At 34.9% G+C, this 11,473-nt stretch overlaps 1 protein-coding gene across 1 annotated transcript; it reads right to left on the minus strand.

Moving 5' to 3' along the window:
- Positions 1–317: 317 nt before the first annotated feature.
- On the minus strand, positions 318–1,304 carry LOC149622101 (uncharacterized). The gene has a single exon (XM_089853608.1). The coding sequence runs from the start codon at positions 1,150–1,152 to the stop codon at positions 379–381; it is 774 nt and encodes a 257-aa protein (XP_089709734.1). The 5' UTR covers positions 1,153–1,304; the 3' UTR covers positions 318–378.
- Positions 1,305–11,473: the final 10,169 nt, after the last annotated feature.

Raw genomic sequence — 11,473 nt, forward strand, 5'->3', positions numbered from 1 at the left:
TTTGACTCTAAACTATTTTTTGAAGTAATGTTACCTAAACTTTACACTTTTTTCTTCAGTCATTTTATTAAGTCCCTAGACTTGTGATATTTTTAACTCCCTAGACTTGTGATATTGTTAAGTCCCTAGACTTGTGATATTGTTAAGTCCCTAGACTTGTGATATTGTTAAGTCCCTAGACTTGTGATATTGTTAAGTCCCTAAACTTGTGATATTGTTAAGTCCCTAAACTTGTGATATTGTTAAGTCCCTAAACTTGTGATATTGTTAAGTCATTGTTTTCAGTGAGTGTAAGACTTGGGTTCAAAGTCAATGAATACCAAATTTGAATTTTTATTTTGTTATACCAAAAAGTGTAAACCAATAAAAAGAACGTTCTTATTTATCCTTTCTTTTCCTTGTCACGTCGAGAAGTGGCTCAGAAATTAAATTAACTAAATAACAGGATACTTTCCAAATTTTGTCAAGACTGGCACTCATTGAATTTGGGAAAGTAAATTTCAATATACGAAAGTCTTTCAATTCTTTAATAACACGTTCAACGTGAATTCTAACTGCTGCAATTTCTCTGGTAATTTGTTCATCTGCAAGAGATAGCTGAGGTTTTCCTCCAAGGAAAGGAGGTATATTTAGTCCTACTCCTTTTGTCTTCAAGACGTCTGCTACTAGCAATCCACGGTCTGCCATGACCGAGTCATTTGGCTCTAATAAGGCTAGCAAACCACTTTCTATAGTCAACTCAGAGTCAGACATCCTACCTGGAGCCAAAGTTGAGACAAATGATATGAACCCATTTGGAGTTATTCCAATCAAACCTTTAGCTGTATTATGTCGCTTGTAATTTGAATATGTGTCACTCTGTACAGCATAACTACTCGGCGTCTCAATAAAAAATTCCGTGCAGTCGATTATGACTCTTGTACTTGGAAATTTTTCCTTAAATTCAATGGGCATGTAATCGTCTACCACTTTCCTTGATGGCCAAATAGGGATGCGCGTCAGCTTTTTATATAACATATCCAACCACGTCGTAAAATAGTTGTTAACAGTAGTTTTTGATATCCCAAACCGATAGGCCAAATCTTTATTTGGTAGCCCTACTCGAATCTTGCATAATGTTAAAAATAGCTGGTTTTTGAAATCAAGGGACATTGGGCGGCCTTTGGTTGACTCACTACTGCATGGTCGTTTAACTTTCCTCTCATATCCAACCCCATTGTTGAATAATCGTAAGTTTGCCAATTCAGGTTCAATTTGGGCATAAAGTGTGTTATATTCTTCAGTAGATGCAAAGCCAGTGTAGTACTTCAATTGCTTACAATCTTTCGAAATTGTATTGAAAGAAAAATTGCCTGTGGAATTTTTCTGTGGGTCTTGTTGCAATCGCCTAATCGTAACACGAAGAGAAATATTCTCTTTCTTGGAATTTTCCAAAAACGTTTGCAGACGTGAAACTTTTTGCTCTAACTCTTTTATATGAGACAGCGCTGATGTGAGCTGTTCTTTCACTTGACGGGGGTCCTCAGGAAGAAAATATAAATGATTTGGGAAAAAGCTTTAATGAGCAAACATTCAAGATAAAAAATAATGAATATTAACATACCAAAGTTACTAATCTTTAAAAGCTCGTCTTTGTTTGAAAGCTTAATTGCACATTCTTCAACAACGGCTTGTCCTATCTCCACTTCAGAACCAATATTCTGGATTAAACCTTCTGGGTCATCATCAAGTTTCGTAGCTGATAGTTGCACATTTGAAGGGTAATAACGGTTCCCTAGGTAGACTGGTTAAATGTCATCTCTTTGCTTGACTCCACTTGAATTGAAGTGCACACCACATACGACACTTGTCTTTTTGGTTGCCAAATAATTCTTCTTTGAGGTTTAGCTGCAACATCATCATCTTCATAACTACTCTGAATTCTTGAAATCCACTCGTTTCTTAAAATGGGATCTTTAGGTAGCTTATGAAAACTTTTTTTTTTTCAGTAAAGAACGATGACCGCGGCTGTTATTAGTACAGTTCTTTACGCAACATACTGAACCTCCTTTCATATTTAACTTATTCATTATTTATAAAATCAATTTAAAGCGGTTAATTTAATGAAAGTTGTTTGTAACTTGGATTTCTACACGTAAGCCTCGGCTTTCTAAAAGCTCCATTAGAGCAGACGAATGCTCACTTTTCTAGGAGTAAGCATCATTTTTTAAACTGAACTGAACTGAATTAAGTTCTACACCCCTTATACCTCCCCTCTCGACCTCAAATCCAGTACTACTGAGGGAAAACAAAACTTCCAGGGGTATTTTTTTCCTGGTCTATTAAGGTCACATGATTTTTCAAAAACCTTTCGGGCCTACTTTTTGTCTTAATAAACAGTGGTGAGGCGCTGTCAAAGGCTTATGCCTAGTACTTGCGGGACTAAATAGGGAGACGGAAGATATTTTAGTTAAAAACTAATTACTAGGCCTATTTGAAAATAGGAAAAAATATTTCAGTGAAAAACATATTTCGTTTTGAAAATAGGCCTTAAACCCTCGGTGAAAAAATAGACAATAATACCTTTATATTACCCCATGCTAGAGCACTTTACTTCTAGTTTACTACTTGCTTAAATATTAATTGATTGATTTGTTTATTGTTAACTAGCTGTCACCCGCGGCGTCGCTCGGGTGTAATAAGAACTTCCATCAAAATGATATAAAGAATGGGTAGATTTTACTGATGACTGATATTTTTGTAGCACCCTAGGAGCGAGGGCACTCGGCGTTGCCCGTCAGCCCGTCGGGACATTTTATATTATTTTTCAAGCGGACATTATTCTTTAAAGACGGGTTTTGAGTTTTTGGTTGCCATTTAAAATAATGGCAACAAATAGAACCCATCCAGCCCGTCTATAGGTTAAAGGAAACCAGTGTACTAAATATTTGTGAAATCGGTTGAAACGCGCGTACTTAATTGCATAGAGAATATTTTTTACATTTCTGGGCGCCATTTTTAAGATGGCGACGGATTGGGGGGAAATCTCTCTTAGTACGCGCCTACTACAAGCGGTTTGGGCTGGGCGTTTATTATCAGTCAGTCTGTCAGTCAGTCAGTCAGTCAGGACTTTGATTTATATAGATATAGATTGGTAATGAAGTCTGAAGTCTTTGTTGTCTACTCGGTATAAATTCTTTATTATTCAAATTAGAGCCATTTCAGAAGCTTTAGTGTGACGTCACCCACGCAGTATTTTCCCATAGAACCAAAGTGGTACCAGACACGGCCACCCACTGTCAAAGGTAAGCCCCTGACATTTTACCTTTGCACTGACGTCACAATTGAGATATCCCTATTGAAATTAAAACTCATGTCCATGAAAACATTAATATTATAGAAGATATGATCAAATTAAATTTAATTATTCTAGAATACATGAAATTAATTATATAGTTATTTAAAATGAATGCAGTTACTTAATTATAGGCTACAATAAAAATTTATTTAATAGATAGTATTTTCTTCAATAATTTAAACAGATGTGGTTTTTAACTTGCAATTGATAATTTATTCAGATTTTGATATTCAAAGAGCATATAAATATAATTTAACCAGCATTCTTTATTGTAGAAAATGCACGAACAGTTTTTAATATCAACTTTAGTCGTTTTTGATATGGACAAATTTTTTTTTCCCAAGAATAATTTAAAGATAAAATTTAGACTAAATAATATTTAACATGTTATTAATTGAAATTTATAAAATTTAAAAAACTATTGAACGAATTTATAAAATTAAAAAAAAACTATTTTCTCAGGGTCTTTCTCGGCATTTCGCCTGCCATCTCCAATTGGGCAATTGTAGTCTGGGGCTAGGAAAAGAAGAAGATGATAATGCTTGTAATTATTTTTAATGCAATGATTAGAACTTGTATCCTTATCAATTTTCACCTGGGCATTTCTACTTGAAGCAACTGGACCTCCAGCCAACGAGAGGAACAGTTTACCGGCAATAGGTTGTCTCACTGCTGAACGCGCTAGAGTTTTGCTATAATTAAAGAGAAATATTTGCAATTGTTAATAAAATAATGGACATCTACTTAACAGAACCATTCTCCCCCCATTATACCTGAGATCAACCTTGGGTGTAATCTTGGTCATTTTTCTCCTTCCACCCAGAGGTCTGTAGTAATTTTCATATTGTGTTAAACAGTCAATATTCTCAGCCTTCTTCAAGGTGCCCTTGACCTGCTTCTTGTTGATTTGGGCTTGCCAGCGGAGCCAGCCGGGTTGCACTTCGCTCGCTTCTTGCGTGTTTTTCTGCAAACCAAATTTAATACACTTTAGTAGATTAGTAACTTGGCAGTTAAGCCTAAACTAAAAGTTACGCGATGGACATATCGCTCGAGCTATCACTGTCACTGTCAGTGTCACTGTCACTGCCACCATCCACAGCATTTGCTGAGGCTCCCTTCTCGTCTTAAAGCTGCTGAGCTATAAATAATTATAGGGTGATTCTAAAATGGTGGTATAACCGAACTACTGCGGGTTCTATGAGCGATTTTAAGTCGAAAATGTTCTATGACATTTTGTCATCCAGGCCACCGTTTAAAAGTTATGATAAGGATCATTTACGGATGACCCCTTAAAATTAATTAAATAAACCCAGCGGGTTGAATACATTTTTTAAGGGGACTCACGTGTTTAGAAAGCCTTGGTTTTCTTGAAATTTAAAACTGATATTCGCCGTCGCGCGCCAACATTTAAAAATTTTGTAATGGCACGTGCAGCCTTTTACTGTGCTAAAGTCTCGTGACTACGATCTTCCCAACAATACTTAAGCCTATTTCAAATTAGATTTTAAACAGCGTAGACAGTGAACGAAACCAACCCGCTTTTTCTTAAAAACCAAGTTTTAGAAAACCGCTTTTTGAGCCTAGAACGATAGGTATGCTCGACCATTTCGCCCTCGCCTGGGAAATGCTTTGGTTCATTCCTAGCTTCCTGCATTACTTCTGATTGCCGCGGTTACATTACTGGAACCATATGAGACTGCTGTATTGCGCCCGATGGACAGAGAGTAAAAAGCGATTCGAGGGCTCTGGTATGGCCCTCCACTAATTACAGCGCATAATCAAAAACTAAACTGATAATGGCCACTTGTCGTCAAGGTCGTGGCGATGTTACTTTTACTCTTGGATTCACCACAGAAAAGCATTGGCGGGTTATTACATCCACTCTTCATAAACTTTCCAAATTCATAAACATTTCCAAATTACCGCCAAAGATGAGAGAAAACCACTACAATTTGAACTCTTGCGCTTTTTGCAGCTTTAATTCCCTTCCAAATTCCAACTGACTTTATTTATTTTAAATCCGGCCACGACAGCAAACAAAAGCCAGCAATTCATCAAGTTTTGAGAATCGAATGTGAGAACATCTAGTCAGACTCTCATTCCATGAGGCAAAACACGCTACACCGCCAAAAACTGACATTTAGTTGATTTTTTAATTTGGCTTCTGACTTTACAATTTTTACGTTACATTGCCCATGTGTTCCGTAACTTCTTACTCCATTGACGATCAAATTGTTAAAATTAAGTTTTGATCCGCTTTAATCAAAAATACGTGTAATTTTGCTTGAAAAGCTTCACTTCTTTTTGTGATTCTCAGAAGAGAGTGGAAATATAAAATTAAACCTTTGTTGATTGTTTGTTAGGTTTTTCTCAATCCGGCAAGAATCTTCCCATTTGGTCCTTTTTATTAAATTTCCAATGCATTTCCCCATTGGGTTAGGTTTTTCTCAATTCGGCATGAATCTTCCCATTTGAACCCATTTTCAAGCTTACATTGGTGGAGGACTTCTTTATGGAGTTCACGGGGAAGTAAATCGCGAGCGCGATTACTAAACACGTGAGTCCCCTTAAAAAATGTATTCAACCAGCTGGGCTTTTGTTTTCGAATTTAATTAATTTTAAGGGGTCATCCGTAAATGATCCTTATCATAAATTTTAAACGGTGGCCTGGATGACAAAATGCCATAGAACATTTTCGACTTAAAATCGCTTATAGAACCCGCAGTAGTTCGGTTCTACCACCATTTTAGAATCACACATTAGTAATTACCAGTAACTAGAAGATTACAATGCGATGGAAGTTAATAATCTACTACCAAATTTTAAAGCGTCGCCCACTTTAATCTGTCCTGTAACTTCCTACAATGAGACAATGTAACACGTTACATGTGTTATACAAATTTTTACCGTTTTGATTAGTTACAATCTTACCCTTGGTATTTGCTCTTCAGCTAGTTGAAATTCATCAGTCATGTTTTTATTTTGGCGTCGAAATCTCTTTTAAGTTTACCAATTTCATTTTGGCATAGCGCCTCAATGTTTTCAAACCATGAGTTGCCTTCATTTTGTTGCTTTACTTTCTTGGATGATTTTTCACTCTTGGGTGGCATTGAAGTAAATTGGTGAGAATCTAGCGACGTGAAAATAATATTAAACTTAATAACTGGTGCGCGAATTTAGACAATTAAAAGATTTAAAACTAAATAGGTAAAAGCACTATCTAGCAAACACCAAAACCGTGTCACGACTCAGAAACAACAACCATTTTTCGCGCTTTAAATACAACTCGGTAATCAAGCCAATCACCGTCATATAGTTGGCCATCCAATCGGCGCTGGCCCTTAATAGGCCTACATTTTTTGCCGTTTTCTATGGAGTAGTTTTAGTGGAGTGATAATGGTATTTCTATTAAAATTGCCTTAAATGTATTCACGTCTATACCAATATTGCTCCATGGTGGCAGATTGCTGACAGCATCACATTCCTCGTGACCTTTCGTCTGCTTACGATTTAGGTCTATTCTTTGCAGTTTGTTGTTTCGCCGTCAATTTCAAAAACCTTTTGAGAAGCGTGGTTACTTGGGCGTGATTTTGAAAACCGATTTCATTGTATAAATAATGGATTATAGAGCTGGGTGGCGTGGTAGTGGTTCGCTATTAAAATCAATAATGTTCCGCTAAATAGTGAAATCTCACCAAAAACATCTCTGTAAAAATATGCCAAGTTGTTTGGCCGTAAAAAGAAGTGAGATCTAAAATACGGCCAAGTTATTATCTCCAGGTGAACCAACATTTTATTCGACTTAAAACTTCTCAAGAATGTTTTTCTGACTTGGCCATTAGCATTTCAAAGATTCGTTTAATTCCAGATATGGATCGAAATAAAAATATTAAATCAAATTGGTTAAATATTCTTGATAAGCCTTTGTGGTTAAACTTGTAATTTCCGTTATTAACCTTCACGGGTGCAAAGAAGAAGGATGCAAGTTTGGAATGCTAATGGCCAAGTCAGAAAAACATTCTTGAGAAGTTTTAAGTCGAATAAAATGTTGGTTCACCTGGAGATAATAACTTGGCCGTATTTTAGATCTCACTTCTTTTTACGGCCAAACAACTTGGCATATTTTTACAGAGATGTTTTTGGTGAGATTTCACTCCTTTTTGTACGTGCATGTTCTTGTAGATTTATAGAAGTAGGATTATGAAGTGAAATAAACATTTGTACTTTTAGATTTTTATTTGTTCTTTCCAAGAGTTTTATTTGGCTTTGCCTTTTTCAACTTTTTGCATTCAACTTTATTTTTTTTCTCAGGCTGTGATAATTGTTAACCGTATTTCTATTCGAAGAACACAATATTGTGGCAAGTAACACTTTTAATCAACAGAATAGATTTAAAAAAAACTAAATGAATCAAAACACGCTTAGAACCATTTCAGACGAAATGAAAAGGAAATGAGTAAAAAATTTAATTACTAAAACATTATGTAAAAAACATAAATTTTGCAATAATACGAAAGAATCATATTAGTAAAAAATATTAATATTAAAAGACGAAAAAATTAAATTATAATGTCCTATTACGAGGGGATATAAATTATAAAACCCCCATTTCAGGGGCTAACAGGGGAAAATTCCCGCTTTTGGGACTTTTTCCTTTCTTTGTATGCTAAGTCCTACTTGTATGCCAAATTTTATCATTCCCGCAACACCGGAAGTGCCCTAGAGGTTTAGATGATGACTCTAACTCTAAACCCCCATTTCAGGGGCTAAAAGGGGAAAACTCCCGCTTTTGGGACCTTTCCCTTTCTTTGTATGCTAAGTCCTACTTGTATGCCAAATTTTATCATTCCCGCAACACCGCAAGTGCCCTAGAGGTTTAGATGATGACTCTAATTTTAAACCCCCATTTCAGGGGCTAAAAGGGGGAAACTCCCGCTTTTGGGACATTTCCCTTTGCTTGTATGCTTAGTGGTACAAGTATGCCAAATTTCATCATTCTAGCACCACCGGAAATGCCCTAGAGGTTTAGATGATGACTCTAATTTTAAACCCCATTTCAGGGGCTAAAAGGGGGAAACTCCCGCTTTTGGGACTTTTCCCTTTGCTTGTATGCTTAGTGGTACAAGTATGCCAAATTTCATCATTCTAGCACCACCGAAAATGCCCTAGAGGTTTAGATGATGACTCTAATTTTTAACCCCCATTTCAGGGGCTAAAAGGGGGAAACTCCCGCTTTTGGGACTTTTCCCTTTGCTTGTATGCTTAGTGGTACAAGTATGCCAAATTTCATCATTCTAGCACCACCGGAAATGCCCTAGAGGTTTAGATGATGACTCTAATTTTAAACCCCCATTTCAGGGGCTAAAAGGGGGAAACTCCCGATTTTAGGACTTTTCCCTTTGCTTGTATGCTTAGTGGTACAAGTATGCCAAATTTCATCATTCTAGCACCACCGGAAATGCCCTAGAGGTTTTGATGATGTGTCAGTCAGTCAGTCAGTCAGTAAGTCAGTCAGTCAGTCTCATAATGTGTCATTTTCACATAGGATTATCACAGAAACCAAATGAGTTAGAAAGCTGGAAGTTGGAGGACTTCTTAGGATTAACACTGTGCCCTTGAGGTGCAAATATGAGTGGTGTACTATTCCCCAGTACCGAGTTAAGAGGGGGTCAAAATGAGGCTGAAATGTTTCGGGTAAAGGATTGCTGGTAGTGCACGACAACTTGGCGGGTGCACTGCCGTGCACCCAGATTCAAGTTAGACTCGTTGGTAATCGAATTGGAGTAGTAGAAAAACATCTTTCGGAAATCTGCCGAGGCTTATCGGATTATTTAGGAAAATTATCCAGCAGCGTTAGGGATAAAGGAGATGAACTATCCAAATGTATCTTAAATTTCGCTGAACATGAGAAACTAAATTTGACTTCACAAACTGCGCTACTTCCATTTGCTGATAATTTAGCCATCACTTTACAAGACTATGGAACGGCCGAGGTAATTAGCCTATGCCTAAATCTCAAAAGAAACATTTTCAGTCTTTGATTAAGCCTAATTTCATCATTTAGATTGAACGAATTGATAGCGGAATTGTTCAAAACATCTAAATACGACAGCATTTGTACGCGAGCCAAAGAAGATCTTAGGAACAATTTTAATGCCCAAACAAGGGAACTTGCACGCACAAATCACTTGGATAAAGTCAGGGAACAACGTTATCCCACTAATTGGCAATCAGTTGTGTGAGTAAACTTTATGGATATATTCTATCATAATAATACCCATTCTTTAAGTATTTTACTATATTATTTGTTTAACTATTTTTTTAATATTTTAACCCCAAATTTTCTTTTTTTATTATTTTGCAGACCAAGGTTTTTATCATTTGCGCATTTAAATAAACTGTTTTATAATAACCTTTAAACTTGGGTTATTAATGTTACATAGGCTGATAACGATTTTATGGAAGCCTCAACAGAATCAGCTTTAGTCGACAATTTGAAAATGAAATTGAAGATTTTGAAGAGCAAAAAATAAAAGATTTGAAAGCCATTTTTTTAGACGGCAAATATTGAGATATCGTTTCACGCCAAGGCCTTGGAATTATACACCGCTGCGCTGCCTGGAATAATATTGACGATGGGGCCTTGGGAAGGTTAACTCGTGATGAGCAAAATCAATTTGTACCGGATATGGTTGAAATTGATGAAAAAGTTGTTCAAATATCTGCGGGAGGATGTCATTGCGGTGCCCTGACTGAATATGGAAAGGTATATATCTGGGGAAATTTCCGAGTAAGTATTAATTAATTTAATTATAGTTAAGTTGGATAATTGATTTTATTTTCATTAGGATTCTAAAGGTCAAAACAAGTACAGGATCTGAAAATGACCTTTCCATCGTTGGAATTAGCTCGGGTGGAAACCATTTCTTGGCTTTGGCTAGCGATGGAAATGTGTATTAAATTATTAAATTTTAAATTAGATTTTTAAACTTTAAATTAGATTTTTAAATTTTAAATTAGATTTTTAAATTTTAAATTAGATTTTTAAATTTTAAATTAGATTTTTAAATTTTAAATTAGATTTTTAAATTAGATTTTTAAATTTTAAATTAGATTTTTAAATTAGATTTTTAAATTTTAAATTAGATTTTTAAATTTTAAATTAGGTTTTTAAATTTTAAATTAGGTTTTTAAATTTTAAATTAGGTTTTTAAATTTTAAATTAGGTTTTTAAATTTTAAATTAGGTTTTTAAATTTTAAATTAGGTTTTTAAATTTTAAATTAGGTTTTTAAATTTTAAATTAAATTTTTAAATTTTAAATTAAATTTTTAAATTTTAAATTAAATTTTTAAATTTTAAATTAAATTTTTAAATTTTAAATTAAATTTTTAAATTTTAAATTAAATTTTTAAATTTTAAATTAAATTTTTAAATTTTAAATTAAATTTTTAAATTTTATATTAAATTTTTAAATTTTATATTAAATTTTTAAATTTTATATTAAATTTTTAAAATTATATTAAATTTTTAAATTTTATATTAAATTTTTAAACTTTATATTAAATTTTTAAACTTTATATTAAATTTTAAATTTTATATTAAATTTTTAAATTTTATATTAAATTTTTAAATTTTTAAACAACCACCAAAAATTGTGTGACAAGGCCAAGCCAATACTCCGGTTCCCCCTATCGGAACTAAAATGTCCATCGTGAAACACTGAATTTTTCATTCGCTGGTGGTGCAAATATTGCAAGGAAGAGTTCGACTTGAAATCCTACATGAAGGAACATAAACCCAATCCTACATGAAGGAACATAAACCCAATCCTACATGAAGGAACATAAACCCAACTGCCGGAAGCGAGAGGACCGGAGAAAATCCAGGAGTAACGCCGTTTTCAGCGATGCTGAAAGCCACCAAAGCATTCCGAGTGACGTTGAAACCCCGGGAAAAACAGTAAATGACGGAAACGCGTCTGAAAACGAAGCTAACATCGACTTGGACCCCGAAATGCCATTGACCTCCAGGATGACATACCCTTGCGAATTTTGTTTAGTCCCTCTCGAAGAGGAGGACGAGAGAAACAACCACCAAAAATTGTGTGACAAGGCCAAGCCAATACTCCGGTTCC

This window comes from Phalangium opilio, unplaced genomic scaffold, assembly GCF_054372755.1.
Source record: "Phalangium opilio isolate 3A_F unplaced genomic scaffold, DU_Popi_V2 ptg000200l_1, whole genome shotgun sequence".
In the NCBI taxonomy this organism is placed as follows: domain Eukaryota; kingdom Metazoa; phylum Arthropoda; class Arachnida; order Opiliones; family Phalangiidae; genus Phalangium; species Phalangium opilio.

Excerpts from the sequence above, each read along its gene's own strand:
- LOC149622101 (XM_089853608.1), bottom strand. The coding sequence starts at position 1,152 with ATGTCCCTTGATTTCAAAAACCAGCTATTTTTAACATTATGCAAGATT.